We start from the raw sequence: 18,309 nt of genomic DNA, 5'->3' as shown, positions 1-18,309 counted from the left end.
TGGCATTTACCATGTCAATGGATGTGTTTATTTTGGCTTTTAAGGGGGTTGTTGGTGGAAAGAAGTTGCAGGATGGCACTCAAATCCCTTCTTTCAGAGAATACATGTATGATATGACACCACTCACAACTCATCTTCAATATACTCATTGGTTGCTTGACTGATAATTTAAAGCTAGGTGTCATGCACAAAACCAAATTACACAGTGGACAGGGAGTCAGGTGATGGGAAAAAAAACAGTTTTTTTTTTACACCAACAGGGTATACAATAACAAAGTCATTGAGAACAACATAAAACCTTAATTTTGGAGTGTTGGATGTGAATCCTCCATTCATGTCCCTTTCTCTTACCTTCAAGCTCCTCCCTCTCTTACACCTGGTAGCTGAACTGTCATGATGTAATTGTCCTTTATTCATCAGCTTTGACCCAAGTATGATGCTAGTAGGAAGCAGTTGAAGCAGGCTTTGACCCAACTATGACCTATGACCTCTCAAAGACTGTGGGTTGATGCTGAGGCCTCAGGCCCATTTAATGCTTTACATGGTTCCTTACAGTACACAATAAGGTGATGGAGGGATTCTGCATCTCAGATGCAAAAATCTAACTGTATCAGTCCCCTGATAGTCCACTTTTCCACAAAAGCAGGTAAAACTTTGTCAACACAGAAGTCTGGTTGTTAATGTGGTAAATATTGTGCAGGGAAACAACAAAGTTTTTATTACTAAGGAATTCATATTTGTGAAACTGGTAAAAAGCTTATTTAATCTACCAGTGGAAAAACAGGAAATCTGAGTTTTGATTTGTTTTCACAAATGTGAAAAATGTTTCACAAGTCCAGATGCACATGAAATGCATTGCTCCTTATGTGTACTTGATCATAGACCTGAAATAGGGGGTCTAGGTCATGTTATTTAACTGTGAGCTCCATGTATTCTGGTCCACCAATGCAGGAAATCTGAGCTTTGATGTGAAACATTTCTCACATTTGTGAAAACACAAGTCCAGATGCACATGAAATTTTTTCCTTTTTACATTTTACATTTACGGCATTTGGCAGACGCCCTTATCCAGAGCGACTTACATTTTTATCAAATTTTTATACAAGTGAGCAATTGAGGGTTAGGTGCCTAGCTTAGGGGCACCTCAGTCATGGCCTCATGTCTGGGAATAGAACTCACGACCCTCCGGTCACAAGACCAGTTCCCTAACCACCAGGCCATGACTAGGCCTAGGGTCTAGGTCATGTTATTTAATAGTGAGGCACATGTATTCTGGTCCACCAATGCAAAATACAGGGAATCTGAGCTTTGATTTGATGTGAGAAGTGTTTCACAAGTCCAGATGCACATAAAATGCATTGCTCCTTGTATGTACTTGATACCTTTGTGTTTGTAGGTTCACATGTTCAGTTGCACATGTTAAAAAGTTGAATTAACCCATGACTTTTATTTTGAAAAGTTGTCTTGGCACTGAAGCGCTTACCGACTAACATGAACTCTTCGTTAATTCCTAGATGTAATCTTTTCACATCTTCTAAATGTGTTTTTATTGAAAGCCATTGTGTGGGGATACATTCCCAATATGTAGGAATTACACAATAGGTATTTATCGCATACACTACATGTTGTTTTTTTAATAACGAGCCCATTCTTTCGTGAATGTCTGGCGAATATAGAACGCTGAGCCAACTTTACCGCGGTTTAAACTAGCTACATACTAGGTACCTATCATAGCTAGGCAAATACATTGTTCATGTTATACATGTAGTTTTAATTCAGTATTCTAATGCTAGTAACTTTACTTGTCCCCACACGGCGAAGTGGCTCGTTCACTTCCATTTGTGGCGGTCTGTGGTTGCTGTAGCAACGACTTGAACACAACTGTAAGTCCTTTTTACAGTAAGGCGCAAATCCTCCATCTGCGCCACTTATTCTGCTTGCCGCACATCTTATGCTATGTCGAAAAGCAAGGTAAGAAAAATAAGCGCTAAAGGCACGTTTGGCAGATTCCCGTTTATATGATAGGACAATGTTTAATCATAACTTGTTGCAGACTTCAGTTAGGGAGAGCTTTAGTTATCTAGTTATCTAATAGTTCCTCACTGGTTAGCTCGTGATTTATTGCGATGGCATTATAGCCATATAGTTTATCAGACGCGACAAGCTTATTTAGTTTTTCACCTTCCATTTAACGTTTGATTCACCTTAGACAGGTGGATGCAAAGGTCCTTCTGGCTATCAGAAAAGAAAAGACGGGTGAGTCATTCTGTGCGTGTATGCACAGAAAACGTGCCAGTTGTTATTTTCAGTTTTTAATCATTAAAGCTGATTCCAATCACAGGGAAGGGAGGAGTTGTGTGCGTTATAAATGTAGCCTGATCAACACAATCCTTGATGTCCTTCACCAGAGACCAGGATGGGTTGAAGTCAAAGAGTAAGTCTTGAAGATACTGGTGAATAAACTGCATTTCTGGAAGGCCACAGCACTGCAGAACACAGTCCTTATCTTGCATGATGCACAGCTGAATCCACTCCTGATTGGTTGATTTGCTAACGACTTCGAGGATGCTAAAGTGGAGAGAATGCTAAACTCTGCAGTTTATGTCCCTCCAGGAATGCAGATGGACAAATTTTAAATGTACCTCTAACATCAGCAGATCCTTTTTATATAATGTAGTTTATCCCTGTGTCAAATGTGTAGAGATGGAGAATGGGATTTCAACTGGTGTGATGTAGGTTGGCTCAGAGAGAACTTTGACCACTCTTACATGGAGGAACATGTTCGAATATGCCACTTCCGCAACCACTATGAGGTAACGAGTGCAGCAAAGCCCATTATCGCCTGATAATGATCCATGTCACCTAAAATGCTGTCAGTCTTGTCAAAACTGCAAAACTCAATACAGTTTTTAATGGGGTTGAATATTTGAAAGTGAATAAAAGTTGCGTATTGAGAGCTGTAACACCTGTGTGGTTAACCCTTTGCAGTTGACTCGTAAGAACCTGATGGTGAAAAACCTAAAGCGCTACAGAAAAACCATTGAACGTGAAGCCGGCCCCCTGGAGGCAGCTAAATGTGACTTCTTCCCCCGTACCTTTGAGCTGCCCAGTGAGTACCATCTCTTTGTAGAGGAGTTCAAGAGAAGTCCTGGCAGCACTTGGATAATGAAACCGGTAAGAGTCGAGTCTAAACCCTTGGACAGGTCATTGGACAGTGATAGGGTTGGGTGTCTATATTCCAGCACGTTGTGTTTGAAATTAAACGACTAAATGACTATGAGGCTAAAGTGAAGAAATCTAAATTTTATGCAGTATACTGCAGATTTAATCCTGTCAAATATTTGTGACCATGTTTTACAGATAATGATGCATTTTATTCAGAGCATGTTCATAATTCTATTACTTTGTGTAATGGGGTGACAGATGCAGCAGACACAGGAGGTTATGCTGGGTCGATTTTAATGTCCATTTCCATCATAGACACAGCACAGACTCAAAGCAAGAAATGCTAGTTAAATACAAGGGATCACAGGATCGGAAAGCTCTCTTGACTCTGAAGAGTGTCACTCAAACTTGGCCCATCAGTGGGTAGCGTGCGACGTCAGAGGGCAGTAGCAGGTCTGGGTAGGCACAAGCAATGCACAGCGACGTTATGCAGGACCTGTGGACTTATAAAGAGGGCAACCGGAAATGAGTGACAGGTGCACAGAATGATGAGCAGTGATCAGTAGGCGGGGGATTGTGATCTAGGGAGTGAACGGGAGGTGGAGTGTTGTGAAGTGGACGGATTCCCTGTGTAGCCGTGTCCTACCGTGACACTTTGGTGCAGGTTAATCTTCATATTTGTAGACAGTGATTCATTTTAAATGCAAACATACTGAACTGTGTACATTAAAATTGATGTGTATCGCAATAGTGACTCGCACCTTTCCATTCAGGTAGCACGTTCACAGGGGAAAGGCATCTTTCTTTTTCGGAAACTGAAGGACATCATGGAATGGAAAAAGGTAAAGATCTGTTCATTAAACATAGTATGTAGATACAGTAAATGTTTTATGTTTAACTTAATTACAACCAAATACTCAAAATCCAGTATTTGTGGCTAAACGTGGGATAGTTGCTTAATGTTTTTGTTTTCAATCTTAGGATGGAACTCGCTCTGAGGAACAGAAGGATGAGGCTCAGGTTGAGAGCTACGTTGCCCAGCGTTACATCGAGAACCCCTATCTCATTAATGGTACATCAAGAAATACTTTTTTCACTCCTGAAATATATTTTTCCATTAATTTTTTCATTGCTGCGTCTTTTATGCTGAATTGATTATTGGTAATGGTTTATATTCACAGGCAGAAAATTTGACCTGAGGGTCTACGTTCTTGTGACATCAGTAAGTGAGCTATATATGAAATGAATGCAGGTGCTAGATGATTCTTATACCCAAAGGGCTGATGTTACTGCAGGTTTTCATTCCCTCAAAGTAGGAGCAGACCTGTTTCTATTAGAATAAATTGGTCCAAAACTTCAAAACTTGGTTAGTTAGTACTCTGCTGGGTTAGGATGAGTAAGCTGCACTCGACACCTGTCTCAAACAATTAATGGCAGGGTTTTTATATATTACAGCTGAATGTGTTCAAGGTATAATTTTGAATGTGCAAAAATGTCATTTAAATGGTGAATGTAACTGCATTATATTTCTTCAGTACCTCCCCCTCAAAGCCTGGCTGTATAGAGATGGGTTTGCCAGATTCTCTAACACCAGATTCTCTCTTAGCAGTATTGATGATCAGTGTATCCTTTGCATGCTTTGAATGCACTTTCCCCAATTTATCTAATTTCCACAATTTTATTTTATGGTGGACAACTTTAACTCCAAATCACTCAGATGTTCATCTTACTAATGTGGCAGTGCAGAAAACTGCCCCTGACTATGACCCAGAAAAGGTATGTGCTTAATGTTATCAGTATGGACCTGATCTACATGTGACAGTAAAGGACTCATCCAAGTTTTCTGTCCTCTCTTGATTCCAAACATGTAGTCTGTCATACTGCCATATGCTTTATTGTCAGGTTTCATATACAGTATATGGACTATTTAATAACGCCTTAAGCATTATGAAACACTTCAATGGACTTCTAGAAGCCCTTACTTGATATAAAAGTCTGCAGTTGTTGGCACTCTTATTGACTGGAATTAAACTATATACATTTGTAACTAAAAATATTTGTGTATTTACAGGGATGCAAATGGCAAATGAAACAGTTGCGACGCTTCTTGATGGCAAAACACAACAGAGATGTAGTAGATGTGCTCTTCAAAAACATTGATAACATATTCATCCGTAGCTTACAGAGTGTTCAGAAGGTCATCATTAACGACAAGCATTGCTTTGAGTTGTATGGTTACGATATTCTGCTGGACCGTGATCTTAAGCCGTGAGTACCCTACTATCTGAATCTGCTCAGTCTTACTCAGCTTGTCGTGTCAGGCCTTTAACAAAATTCGACAAACATACTCTGGCACCGTCAACTGAAATGACCCAAATCACAAAGGTTCTAGAGCAGCAGTGTCCAGAATCTGACCTCTGTGCCAAATGCAGCCTGCAGACATTTTAATTGGTCCCCAGCTTTCGCCTTAGGACGTATTACTGGTGGCCCTCTCCCCCACTGGCCACTATGCTGCAATTTTCCTCTCACCAGATGGTGGCAGCAGTACCATAAACTTTCAAATTTACTTACAAACGAATTTACTGAATGTGATTTAGCCATGAGTATACCCAAAATGCGCAGTTGACAGTGAGATAGAAATGCTTTTTCATCTAGAACAATTGCAATATGCATGTTTCATATTTCAATAAATTTTTAGTGATTAAAGAATTTAATACTGTTCCATTGATAGTTATTTTATTAAACAGCCTAGTCTTCAAACATATACACACACACACACACACACAGAAGAAGAAGAAGAAAGAGGAACTTATTAATTGGGGAAAACGGGGAGGGTGACTAAAAAGGAGACTAAAACCAGTCACGAACACAATTCAGCAATATCAAACAACAACAATAAACCTCGCAGTGGCCCTTGGCATCTCCTCAAGGTGTGAACAGCACCAGCATTCTTCAATGCACTTGGGTGGGGTATCGCCATTGCCGTGTAAGTGTCCAGGACAATGTTGGGTAGTTAAGTGGTATTCAATTATGATCCACTTCATAACAAATGGAAGCCCTTGAGTTCTGTGACCTGTCAGCAAGGCATGATCAGTATGTGGGTTGAAGAGAACTCCAAACAGGAAAGGGTGGCAATGGTAATGGTGGCAACAGTCATGCACATCAAAATCACTAGTCTAAATAGCCCTGTCCTCATCATTGTAGTTGTATTCTGGCTTGCTAAAGGTCCAGTTGTAGTATTAAACAACCCTAAGTGCTGTTTTGTACCCGTGAGAGGACAGCACTCATGCTTGGAGATCAGCAAATGGTATTGGTAATTTTGCTGATTGACCTCCAGAGCTCATCTCTTTGGACAATGAAGTTTTGTGAGCTGCACATATTACTTGAACCATTCAAAGAAAAAGCAGTGCCTTTTCATTTGTTGGGCATCACTTCTGAATAAATGTAACTGAAAAGATAGCATTGGTCTATCTATCATTGATCAATATATCTGTGTGAGCAGCGTGATGAATTCCATCCTCAGCCCCTTACAAGGATGGCTTATTGCAGAACACTTATGAGGCCTGTATTTAGCTCAAAGTAAACTCATATGGATCATCTTGGCAAAGAATGTCAGGGACAGTGATCACACTGAAATGTAAGTTTAATTAACTGTTTAAGTCCCATACATGATGACAGTTTGCATTTTTATCTGACAGATTCTATTGCATGGCATACTGTGTCATCTTTTTACTCTACAAAAAGTTTTGCCGATCCCTGCACTAAAATCTTCATCTGCCTTGGCCAGTGATGTCTAGTGCTGACTGCACTATGGAGGGAGTTGGCCAGCTTGCTCTCATGTTGACCAAATCTTATGGGTGGTGCAATCCTCTGAGTAGTTGGTGTTAAGGTGGAGAGGATGTGGTAAAAAAAAGTCATTTGGACGTTTTCATAGGGTTAGTGTAAAGTTTTGTGAGATTGAAGTGTTTGATTTATTGGTTTTATGACTCAATCAAGGAACAGTTCATGTTCTGTTTTTTGTGCAAGGGCCTGAGTCCCGTTTTTGTTCCCACTATGATTTTTTTTGTTTTGTGTTTCCATAGTGTATGATTCTATAGGATAGTTTTATCATCGCTGTGTGTTATTTGTTTGAATATTATAAACAGTGTAAACTCTATTTATGAGGAAGTTAATTCACATTTGTCTTTGTGTCCATGTTCATGTCATTTGAAGCCCTAGCATTTGGAGACCAAGGACTACTGTAGATATTACCTGTTCTTTGCATTGTGCTAGATCCTTGTAAATCTTAGGGTACCACAGATTTATTAACTTATTCTGGTCATGTTGCCTTTTAAGGCAAAAGGTGGTACCTGATACAGAAGCCTTCATTCAACTCTTTACATGCAAGGCTTTGCACTGCTATACAAGTTTACAATTTTATCAGCTACATGACACACTGCAGTCTCCTAAACCTTCTCAGAAACAGTTGCATCTTCTCATTTTCTTCAGTAGGAATGTACCAGTAGGTTTTATATGCCCACAACTGATGTTTTCCCCATTTTTGACTGTGCATTCCAGATATAAAGCTTTTGCTGAACAAAATATCAAATAAACCTTCTAAAAGGCTATCTAAAGCATTATCTCATGATCAACTTATACGTTATTCTAGGCATTAAAATAAACATTATAACACGTCAGGAATTGGAAACTGATTTCTAGATAACCTTTTCACCAAAAAATATTTCTATATATTCCATCCTGTCTTCAAAAACGAGAGCACATCTGCACGTTCACTTCTAGACAACAGTAACGGCTGTAACTCTGAGAGGATGATGGCTTCTCTCTCACATTACAGATGGCTACTTGAGGTCAATGCTTCTCCATGTCTCACTGCAAGTAGTCAAGAGGATTATGAGATGAAGTACAGGCTCCTAGAAGACACCTTGCACATTGTGGATATGGAGGGCCGGTAGGATGTTTAAAATTATCGAAAAGTTAAAACTAGTAATGTTTTCTCAATAGTCACATAAATTTATATTACAACAAACCTTCAGTGCTGCTATAAGACTATATAACTTATTACACCTAACAGCCTCACAAAACTTTTTTAAAGTGCCTAAAAGAAAAGGGGTATTTTCTCTTAGGCTCACAGGCACCGAAAAGAGGGTGGGGGGATTTGACCTCATGTGGAATGATGGACCTGTCTACAGGGAGAATGTCAGCTTTGAGACCCCGGGAAACCCCCACCTAGCAGCCAACACACATCTTGGTTAGTTTTTAGCAGTGCCGTATAATGTGTTATTTCTGTATATGACATGACAGTTATCATTCTTTTACAGCTTATGTCTCCCCTGAACTATTTTAAATATTTTTTTCTGGCAAATATGTTATGATATTACCATGCTGAATTCTCAGTAGAGCAGGTATGAGGAAGAATCACTTGTGTATGAGTTGTGTTAATGTCAATTTCTTTTTCTATACTGATATAGGTGGTGCTAACAATCGAAAGAAACAGCTCCGCCAACTCTTAAAATCTTTTCCAGGACAGAAGAAAATATGAAAACCCTAAAACTGTTATATATTTGTATAAATGTTATGTACATAGCAGATTTTGAGTCTTATTTGTTTTAGATCTTAAATATCACCATGTCTGACACTTTTTTTGTGTGAATATGAAATAAAGGACAAGACTCATTCTGATGATGTCATGAAAACTTGCTGTTTCTCATAAAAATAGCTGCATTCAACTATACAGAAAAGTATTTCTGCAAATCAAAAGCATAACCTGGATGTTTTTGTTTGTTTTTCCCCTGATGGATGTTTTTGACATTCAAAAATTAACATAAAAATTAAGTGACTTCAAATACATTAAGTGCAGAAATACAGAAGCAAATACAACCTCAACCAGGCCGTATCCAACATTCAAGTATCATGAATAAAACTACATAAATATTCAGTCACTACCATATATGTGCTGATAAAATGAACACATGCAATGCTGAAAGACACAATTAACAATTGTATACAGCTTATAACAAGACAAGTCTGGAAAAATTATATAAATTAATATAACCAGATAGAAGTAGTTAAACAAAATACATTTTAAAGATCACAAATGTACCACACAACAATCTGTAAACAAAATGGAGAAAGAATTTTACAGTTGCAACTTCTCACCAAACCACGAAAACTAATGTGGCAAGCAAATATGAAGTGGTATTTAAAATAGTCAAATATAGAATTCCACACAATTTTTGCAAGCAATACATATGTGATTGTACCAAGCGACAATGGACCATAAAAAAAACTAAGAATATTAAGAATATAAAAAAAAAATAGATTGCCTAAATTAAGTACAGAAAAGCCCTTATACATAACACGTTACAAAAATACATGTAGCCATTACAAAACATTCATTTATCATCTCAAAAATATACATTCTTTGACCAATATTTATACCAAATAAAACACACATTAAATGACACATTACTCCCATCAGGATAGCAAAATTTCCAACAGTTCACACATTGCTATTAACATCTTCACCAAACCTGAAATGTACAAGCTCAAAATGTAAATTCCAAAGATTTTTAAACCGCCTTCATATGGCCTATGCACCAAAACAACATGATTAAATTCAACTGATTCAACTTCAAATACACATATGATGTCTGAATAACCCTAAATAAGTTAAAAGCAAATGAATGGAATCAACATATTCTCATAATATAAATAGCTATCATAAAATGAAATGTTATAAATCTCAAAGGATGTAAAAAAATAAATAACTAAACCTCACTAAAACTGCCATCCAAGAACTGCTAAAGTAATTGGAGGAACTACAGCTTTAATCTTTTGCAGGAAAATACTTGGTACTTGGTTGTGCGTGCTAAACTGGCATGTTTGGATGAACCATATATGGGAATTATGGTGTAGTTACTTGGCACACTGGCCATTTTTCCCTTTCCCATTCAGCCTGGAAGCTGATGGCCCTTTACCATCACTGGCCACTCTTTTAGCGCCAGCACGTACACTACCACTCCCAACCTCTGTCCTCTGTCCTTCTTTTTCTCCTCTCTTCCCACCACCCTCTCGTTTATTACCAACACCAATACGCTTATCAACACCCATGCATTTCCCTCCCATGGGCAAATCCTTTGGCCTCTCCACCTCAGCTGCCCTTCCAGCAGACCCCTTCCTGGCTGGAGGCTGGCCTTTGCTATCGCTGCTGTGCTCCTGGGAACCCTTGCTCGTGTTCCCTGCAGCCTGAACGCATTTTTGGTGGCTCCTCCCTGCCTGTGTTTTGACGGGTTGCTGAACTTTGGCTGCCGCCCGGTTCTCGCCGGCCGGGGCCCTGCTCTCGCTGTTGCTCCTCTTCTGGGTAGAGGTGGGTGGGGCTTTGCGCTCCAGCAGGGGGCTGAGGCGGGAGTGACGCTGGTACGCGTATGAGGAGCAGCTGCCGTTGCAGAGAGGGTAGCGGACATGGCAGTGGGGGCAGACGGGCAGAGGGAGATGACTCGAGGATGGACTACTGAGAGAGGAGAGGAGAGCAAAAGGCAAGGCTCGTGGGCTTTGGTGCAGGCTTTTGGGGGAGCTGAGGCGTGTTGGAGGTGCTGTGTGGGGCCGGAGGTGGCTGGCAACCGGGGGGCCTGTAGACGCTCGACCTCTGGAACGGATGATGGGGGCGACAGGTCGCCCACTCTCAGCTTGGATGGTCTGGATCTGGTGCCACTCCAACTGCAGGAGACGTTCTAGGTACTTCTCAAGCTGCCCAACAGGCTTGGGCCGCGGGGCACGTTTACCCTCCGTGTTCAGGAAGATGGCCAGTTGCCTCAGGCTCCACGTATTGAATGGTTGAGGCAGAAAATCAGGGTAGCCATAGCTGTTGCTCTCTGTCTGCACCGTTCTGGGGCCCGGTATGTGTGGGTGCAGGTCCATGGTATTGATGACTTCAGCCCGGAGGTTAAGCTGGGGTGGAGTGCAGGGAGAGGGCAGTACAGGGAGCCTCTCAGAGTCTGACAAATCGCTGGCACTGTCTGTGTCATCCTCTTTGTGCTCCAGGAGACGTAGGGACTCAAGGTCAGGGATGCGATGCTGCAGCGGAATGGGATGGAGCAGCGGCTGGGCTGCCAGTGGCAGTGATAAAGCACGACGGCTCTTTTCCCGGGCCACATGACTGCCTTCCTGATCACTGCAGCACTTGGACTGAGGCTGCACCTTTTGTTTGTCCACTTCCCATTCCAAGAAACAGGGTTTGGATCTAGGATGTCTTAGGTCAGCGTCATCCTGTGTGCTGTAAAAGAAAGTAAGTAAGTAGCACATACTAGCAATTTTGGAAGTATTATTTACACCAAAGCAAGACACTGCAGCATCTTAAAGGGACATACTCACTTAAGCATTTTACATGCAGCAGCAGTAGGACTCTTGACATACTTTGGTCTGTTTCCATTTTGTCCCTGACACATTATGAAGAGTCATTAGGTATATCAACAAAATTTAAATGTATGACCATCTTACAATAACATATGTTTGTTCTCTATATAGGCTAAATAAACAGAAGATCAAACTCACAGTTTCAGCTCTGGACAAGTGCTCCTTGTCCTGGATCGGAAGGATATTCTTATGCAATGTGCTTGTTTTTTTCAGAGGTTTCTGATTTTGATTTACTTTGACTCCCCTTTTATTGCTGACAAAAATCAGAATAAATTAATTTTTTGCATGAAACACGGGGTAAATACATGAAATATTGAACACGTATTGATCTTTTATATATTTTTCCGTCTGTGTGTCAGAAAATGACAAATAAAAACATACCTGGTAACAACTCCAGTGTTTTCTGAATTTTTCACTCTAACCTTGTCTTTAACTTGCACCCTTTTAAGGATCGTTGATGCTGTTTGCTCTTGTAGAATGGGTCCCATTGCAAACAACAATTTATTTTATTTTTTTCCCCGCACCTGCTATAATTGATGTATAGAAATGTCCCATTTAAAACACCGGTGTCGGCCTATCCGACTATATCGCTCCATTGCAGAATGTCACGATGCTGTTGAATCGCTGTACACATGAAATTGTCCAAATGTTAAAACACGCGTTACATTAGCTAGGTAAGTGTAAGGGGCCGCATAATTCGTCAAGCAGTTATAGCCATAACGCTTCTTGTCGACTTAAAAATTAGCGTCACATTTAGCTTAGTCATATCACATACGCCATATCCTAACAGTATCAACTGCAATTAAATGCAACTTAGGGAGCTATTACGTACGAAACGCTACCTGATTCGTTATGTACTGTCCAAGGTCTTCCTCGTTCTTGTTTACCTTCTGCGTGTATGTTCACGGCTACCGTGATCCGGTTGCACGATGGGAATTGAAGTATATCTTAAAATGAATTAAAGACGTTGGCTATTTTGACACCGACCGTGACTACAAATTGACCAGTAAAGGCAAGCAGCAAATGATCATGCTTTCATTCTACAATAAATTAAAGCACGTTTAAGTGAGTGTTCATAAAATATTTTCATCCTACTTAACTAAGGAACCACATTACCCACAATGTAGTGTTTCAGTAGTCACGCCTCCTCAGTGTGCGTGTCTGATTGTTACTACATTCTAGCAGGGTTTGCGCAGTTTTCTAAGCTACATCTTAGGTCGTACCCCTTGTTATATATAATTTTACAGACGTTGGCATACTGCTCAATGTTCATTTTACACATAATACAGGAGGACCTGCAGATGACACAAATGTCAAAATACGTCGGATTTTAATGGTGAGAAAATGTGCCACACGAACTGCTTCCCTGTCTGGAATGACAATGTAGGCTTGCAGTAATTTATCGTATGCTGCGTAATAAAAAATATAATGCTAACAATATATCTAACAAAGCTTTCGAAAAGCGTGAGAAAAGCGTCGCACCTGTGATTTTAATACACGATTTAGGGGAAAACATGTGCAGTCACAGCTGCGTACACCGTTTAAATGCATATTAAAGATCTTGTGACGTAGTCTTTTTTATGATAAATAAAACTGAAAAAAGCATTTGTTTTGTTTTCCCAAGGTGCAGAGAAACGTTATCTTTCTTTGGACATGGCTTGGTCTATGGGACATAGCCAGGAAAATATGGATGAGGAGCTATTTTTTGTTGGGGTGTCAGGTGTCTCAAAGCAGATTTGCCCCCTGAACTTCAGAGATACCCCCAGCTCAGAAACTGAAGGTGAAAAAAAGCATGTCAGAATTCGTCCACCTAGTCCCAGAGCTCCGCAGCCAAGGCCTGCTGGCCGTAGTCTCTCCTGTGAACCACCTCCTAAACCCATTATCCAAAGACGGGCACAATCTCTACCATCCACTTCAGAAAGGAAGAAGATCAGCCGCAGAATTGGAGTCCGATTTGTGGACTCGGTAGGAATGGACCTGGAGACCGTCAAGGTGTTCAGAAGTGGAGAAGACCCATTTGTGCCTGAACATGTTCTCTTCAGATTTTTAATGAATGCAGAACTAGCGGCTAGTAAGAACTTGGAAATATCCCTCCCCTACTTGAAACCAGTGTTCCCAGAGCAGCCTGGCGACTGTTCAAACTTCCTCCAACGTCTGTGCTACCAAAAAGTGTGCTTAGAACGTGTTTTTTGCTATGAGCCAGGCATAATTGGTATTATTCTCGTCCTAAATCTGGCTTTTGAAAAAGAGGTTACTGTACGCTACTCTTTCACAAACTGGAAGAGCTGCACAGAATCTAAGGCCCACTGGGTTGCTAATAAATACATAGAAGGTATTTCCAGTGGAAACAGCTGTGACAGTTTCCGGTTCCATCTTCCTGTTCCACCATTTATCCTACACCCTGGTGCAGTCCTAGAATTTGCAATCTGTTATAAAGTGTTGGGTAGTCAGTTCTGGGACAATAATGAGGGACAAAATTACAGGTTAGTCTGCCAGAGCTATAACCTCCCAGTTCCAAAAGAATGTGAGGACAGCATGATACACTTTATTTGAACCATTTGCAGTGCATTACTTGCATTGCATTACTATATGTGTGTGTGTGTGTGTGCGCGCGCGCACATGCATATGTATGTAATATGTGTGTGTGTGTGCTTTTTTTCTCAAGCACTGGTTAGAATAGTAGGCCTTGATAATATAATCCTTATAGGAAACGGGACTTGGGCAAATTCAAATGAATAGAATGAGACGGATTTAGGAGTCATTTTCTTACAATGCCAGCACCTCACAACTTTGAATGTTACAACTTTACATCCACATTATTAACCAGCAATGTACAAAACATAGCCAAGCAGTGCCATCCCAGACAGGATTACTGTTAATATAGCATTAAATTGTGGGCAATGTTTTTGAATATTTTCTCTTGCAACGTAGAGATATTCCGAATTTTCCAAGTTAATCTAATGAAATGTTATTTATGAGAACTTGCCTGGCGTTGCAGCTATGGAGAGTGCAGTAGGTAAAATGTTCATTAGTAAATGTTCATTATTTGCCATATCTTGTGAATAACAAAAGTGCCTCTGACAATCTGTGTTATTTTTAATAAAATTTCATATTAGGTTTTGTAACACTGAAGTTATTTTTGTAAAATCGGCAATAAAATCACCCCACCCCTCTTGTTTTCTCATTTGTTTGTGAAGTAACCCTTGCGCGTGTTACCCGTTTCCCGCGCGAGGAAGTGATACTTTATGTGGGAAAACGCGCCTCGCAAGCAGTTAATTTTAAACCCACGCCTGGAAGATTTTCACCGTGAAATAGTTTTCCTCCAATTAAATTTATATAACTACATTTAGGCTTATTAAATAAACAGCAAGGAGTTCGTTGATCATTTGAGTAATATCGCTTGGTAATAGATTAAGAAAACTTCAGTTAAAATCTGAGGTAAGAATTCTGTCACAGTTTGTTAGCTACGATAGCTAACTAGTTAACGTTAACTACGTCTCATCGCTCGAGCTATTAACCGCGGTCGTCTGGCTAGTCTGGATAATCAACCTTGGCTTGGCTAGAAAATAAAAACATTAGTTATGTGGTAAATAGATAAGCGTTAGCTAACAACTTGTGTGTATTCAGTAGCTAGGTTAGCTAACAGATTGCTGCAAAACACGTTCCAGTTCTGTCTAATAACGTATTCCTTGGCAGTGATAAGTAGTTAACTAGGTTAGCTAGCTAGATAATGCAACTCATCTTTAAATTAAACTGCACTATTTTTACCCTTGCGGAACTGCGTCATCTGGAACCAATTTAAGTTAGCTAGCGTTAGCTATCTATATCTAACGTTTAGTCATGTTAGATTCAGTCCGAGACTATGTAACCATTATGTTTTTATATGGTTATTCTTAACTGCTGCAAAGCATGTAACCAACCCAGCTAATTTTGATAGTTTCATATTGAAAATATACCAGGGTTGCCAGGGTGGTGGTAGGTGTGTCATTGAATCATAGATGTAGATCAGAAATAAAAAAATAAATTATTTTCAGCATGAGAAATCGGATGAATGGCGTGTGAAGACAGTCAAATGTGTGTGTTGACAACCCTGTATACAAACTGACCACTGAAATTACACTGCTCAATGAAACTAGACTAAAAGTGTTTTCACCCCTTTTAATACTCTTCTAGTCATCATTGAGAGAGGCTGTGAAATCACAGAGGGATCTGATCGCCATATAGCACCTTACTTTTATATAATGTACTGATGTAATTTCAAGGCCCAATTACTCTAGCTCAGGGCCGGAGTGGGACACTTTTTCAGCCCGGGAGTTTCATGTCCAAATCCGGCCCAAAATTATTTTTCCCTCCCAATCGGCCCAAACTAGAGACTGACATGAGCCGGCCCATCGGGAATCCTCCCGATTAGCCACTCCGACTCTGCTCTAGCTTGTACATAGAAATAATTGTATTTCAACAGTTTGGTGATCTCAGAATGCAGTGATGTTTTGGAGAGAAAAAGTATGTAGGACAAAGAGAAGCCTTTTTTAAATGGGTGGTGTACTGTTGAACTAGGCTACTAATTCACATTATGGGATTTGTGTTTTATTTTTAGCTGAATAGAAGTTATATATCTCCTAACTGCTGAAAACATGGCACGTCATCAAGAACAGCAGGTGAGAATGTTTCCAATCAATGTCATTACCGAACCCTGTAAAATCCCCATGCTCCGACATGGTCTTTAGACTTTGCTTACATGGGCTGATTCACAGAACTTGGAAGATGTGCCAAAATATTCAATTCCTCTTTTCAGTTTGAGCTGAAACAGCAATGGGCTTGCAAATTTGATGGTATAATATTACAATATGTAAATTGCTGCATACAATATAGGCTACCCCTTAAAGGGGGATGGACAAAAGACTTGCAAAACATTACACAATAGTGAAAACTATTGCAAGTTGTCACAATAGGTAATTGGTGTAATCACTTTTTCATGTATAAAAGTAGAAACCTTTGTTCACAGGTTGAGAAACTGGTGGATCAAGCTTTGAAACACAGTAAATTTCAGTACCTGGAGGAGTTCTTAGATGAGACCAGAGAGGGGTTATTTTTTAAATGCTCCAAACAGTTCCTGTCAAAGCTGGACAAACTTATCAACAGGGTTAGTCATCTGAGCTTAGATTTTGCCATATCTGACGGTAAAAAAAATTGTATTACTAAATGTTAATAAATGTAATCTCTGTAGGAGTTAGACCACAGGAATGTGAAGCATGCTTCTGTGGTATTCAGTATCCTTCATAAGTTGGAGAACATGCTGGTCTTTCCAGGGGGTGAAGGCATATCACTGCTGGTGTCACAGGGACTTGTTACAAAGATAAGTAATGTGTATGTTATTACTGTAGTGTTCTGTGATTAAATTGAGCAATGTAAGTTTGAGTAAATGTGTATATGTTTACATGGTGCAGTGGTTTGAAAAGATTAGACAGTTCTGGGTTGAAGCAGGACCTATGAGGAATGAGGTTCTAATAAACCTAGCTGAAGACTTCTTTGATGCACTGATGGTGAGTAATTACAGTTCCATAGAATAGAGGATAGAATCTTTACTGGTATTGCAAGGCAATGAAATTCTGTTGGAGCAATCCTCCAGGTCCGAAAATGTAAATAACACAACAATAAGGAAAACAGTAAAATAAACACAAGAATACAAATAAAACTCATTAATAATAATAATAGAAGTGTGTGTGTGGTGTGGTGGTGGTGTTCAGTGTGGTAGGGAAGTAATGCTCAACAGTGAAACAGCTCTGTGGTAGAAGCTATTTCTAAATCCTGATGTACGTGATTCTAGTGACCTGTAATGCCTTCCTGAAGGCAGGGGAGTGAAGTGGTGGTGTCCGGGATGTGTGCTGTCCCTAGTAATGTTCTTCACACTCCTGATGCAGAAGTTTTGGTAAATGTCCTCCAACCTGGGAAGCTGGGTGCCAGTGAGCCTCGGAAATCTTGATGATTGCCAGGGAACCGTACGGAACTGCAGCATGTGACCACTGACCCTGGCTGACCTGTTGAAGGTCTCCAGCAGCTGTTTTGGGAGTCACGCTCTTTTCAAGCACTTCAAGGAATGTAGTCTCTAAAGACCTTTGTCGACTCCATGATCTGGACCATTGATCTATATTACTGATTGGACGTCGCCTGTTGCCGCTATAGCTAGCGATGCGTCGCCCTCGGAGCCATTACTATGCATTGAGTCCTGTCAGCAAAGCAGTGTAGTTCCTATGTGGGATGTGCATTCATCTGTCACAAAAACAGTCCTGGCGCCCTTAGTTCTTATCCGATTTTGATAAAATATGGCTTAAATTAAAGGTGAGAATATTTCCGATGTTGTGATATGTAAAACTTCGTATTATCCCAAGAGATAAATTTATAAGCAGTCTGGGAATTTTTCAATTTAGGTAAAATAATTTAAAAAAAAAACCCTGCATAAAGCCCTTTTCTTTCACCTGGCTAAAACTAAATAACACATGTATGTCATGTTTTTGATATTCAATCATAATTATGGTAAAAAGTTGTAAATAAATAACTTTGATAAGTTTTAATTATGATCACAATTCTGATATTGAAAGTCAAATGTATGAGTTTATCTCTTTATTTGTCAACTCTCCCTGTTACAGCTGTAGTTTTCATAAATTCTTTGTGCAATATCTCTTATATATGTTCAAGTATAATATGAGATGGCATCAGTGTGGAGGAGCATCT

The 18,309-nt window shown here is 39.9% G+C and overlaps 4 protein-coding genes across 18 annotated transcripts in view; 3 read left to right on the top strand and 1 right to left on the bottom strand.

Moving 5' to 3' along the window:
* Positions 1 to 1,490: 1,490 nt before the first annotated feature.
* Positions 1,491 to 8,844, top strand: ttll9 (tubulin tyrosine ligase-like family, member 9). 3 transcript variants are annotated; one of them, XM_076984047.1, is made up of 15 exons: positions 1,491 to 1,721; positions 1,822 to 1,971; positions 2,210 to 2,256; positions 2,342 to 2,434; positions 2,678 to 2,813; positions 2,989 to 3,174; positions 3,939 to 4,007; positions 4,147 to 4,237; positions 4,347 to 4,387; positions 4,701 to 4,788; positions 4,883 to 4,941; positions 5,237 to 5,433; positions 8,000 to 8,113; positions 8,289 to 8,413; positions 8,634 to 8,844. In XM_076984047.1, exons 2-15 carry the CDS (start codon positions 1,957 to 1,959, stop codon positions 8,702 to 8,704), a joined length of 1,332 nt encoding a protein of 443 aa, XP_076840162.1. In that variant the 5' UTR covers positions 1,491 to 1,721; positions 1,822 to 1,956; the 3' UTR covers positions 8,705 to 8,844. The 3 variants fall into 3 exon arrangements, with proteins under 3 accessions (XP_076840162.1, XP_076840161.1, XP_076840164.1); XM_076984046.1 differs by having other exon boundaries at positions 1,491 to 1,971; XM_076984049.1 differs by having other exon boundaries at positions 1,492 to 1,971; positions 2,702 to 2,813.
* fam217ba (family with sequence similarity 217 member Ba) lies at positions 8,833 to 12,617 on the bottom strand. Of its 2 annotated transcripts, none has more exons than XM_076984045.1 (5): positions 12,420 to 12,617; positions 11,959 to 12,104; positions 11,716 to 11,830; positions 11,536 to 11,600; positions 8,833 to 11,437 (listed from the first exon to the last, which is right to left on the bottom strand). In XM_076984045.1, exons 2-5 carry the CDS (start codon positions 12,063 to 12,065, stop codon positions 10,081 to 10,083), a joined length of 1,644 nt encoding a protein of 547 aa, XP_076840160.1. In that variant the 5' UTR covers positions 12,066 to 12,104; positions 12,420 to 12,617; the 3' UTR covers positions 8,833 to 10,080. The 2 variants fall into 2 exon arrangements, with proteins under 2 accessions (XP_076840160.1, XP_076840159.1); XM_076984044.1 differs by having other exon boundaries at positions 11,959 to 12,201; positions 12,420 to 12,615.
* Positions 12,618 to 12,727: 110 nt separating this feature from the next.
* On the top strand, positions 12,728 to 14,750 carry ppp1r3da (protein phosphatase 1, regulatory subunit 3Da). The gene is made up of 2 exons (XM_076984383.1): positions 12,728 to 12,913; positions 13,202 to 14,750. Exon 2 carries the CDS (start codon positions 13,231 to 13,233, stop codon positions 14,128 to 14,130), a length of 900 nt encoding a protein of 299 aa, XP_076840498.1. The 5' UTR covers positions 12,728 to 12,913; positions 13,202 to 13,230; the 3' UTR covers positions 14,131 to 14,750.
* A 54-nt stretch (positions 14,751 to 14,804) lies between these two features.
* Positions 14,805 to 18,309, top strand: part of sycp2 (synaptonemal complex protein 2) — a 31,350-nt gene continuing 27,845 nt past the window's right edge. For 10 of the 12 annotated variants that reach the window (XR_013122780.1, XM_076984217.1, XM_076984219.1 and 7 more), the window contains exons 1-5: positions 14,805 to 15,015; positions 16,175 to 16,235; positions 16,583 to 16,720; positions 16,805 to 16,935; positions 17,018 to 17,120. Coding sequence is in view for 11 of the 12 variants with exons in the window: in XM_076984217.1 (XP_076840332.1) it covers positions 16,212 to 16,235; positions 16,583 to 16,720; positions 16,805 to 16,935; positions 17,018 to 17,120 (396 nt within the window). In the remaining variant the exon portion in view is untranslated. Of the gene's footprint in view, positions 15,016 to 16,174; positions 16,236 to 16,582; positions 16,721 to 16,804; positions 16,936 to 17,015; positions 17,121 to 18,309 lie in introns of those variants that run through there. The other 2 variants (XM_076984227.1, XM_076984226.1) reach the window with 1 other exon arrangement.

This window comes from Brachyhypopomus gauderio, chromosome 21, assembly GCF_052324685.1.
Source record: "Brachyhypopomus gauderio isolate BG-103 chromosome 21, BGAUD_0.2, whole genome shotgun sequence".
Lineage (NCBI taxonomy): Eukaryota > Metazoa > Chordata > Actinopteri > Gymnotiformes > Hypopomidae > Brachyhypopomus > Brachyhypopomus gauderio.
This window is presented reverse-complemented; position numbering and strand designations above follow the sequence as displayed.

What these genes read in the sequence shown, in the direction of transcription:
- ttll9 (XM_076984047.1), top strand. An exon ending in ACATCATGGAATGGAAAAAG is followed by an intron (nt 4,008 to 4,146) that starts GTAAAGATCTGT and finishes TTTCAATCTTAG; the next exon opens with GATGGAACTCGCTCTGAGGA. An exon ending in TCTACGTTCTTGTGACATCA is followed by an intron (nt 4,388 to 4,700) that starts GTAAGTGAGCTA and finishes ATATTTCTTCAG; the next exon opens with TACCTCCCCCTCAAAGCCTG.
- fam217ba (XM_076984045.1), bottom strand. Translation starts at nt 12,065, where the DNA reads ATGGGACCCATTCTACAAGAGCAAACAGCATCAACGATCCTTAAAAGG. An exon ending in ACTTGTCCAGAGCTGAAACT is followed by an intron (nt 11,601 to 11,715) that starts GTGAGTTTGATC and finishes ATAATGTGTCAG; the next exon opens with GGACAAAATGGAAACAGACC. An exon ending in GCTGCATGTAAAATGCTTAA is followed by an intron (nt 11,438 to 11,535) that starts GTGAGTATGTCC and finishes TTTCTTTTACAG; the next exon opens with CACACAGGATGACGCTGACC.
- ppp1r3da (XM_076984383.1), top strand. Translation starts at nt 13,231, where the DNA reads ATGGCTTGGTCTATGGGACATAGCCAGGAAAATATGGATGAGGAGCTA.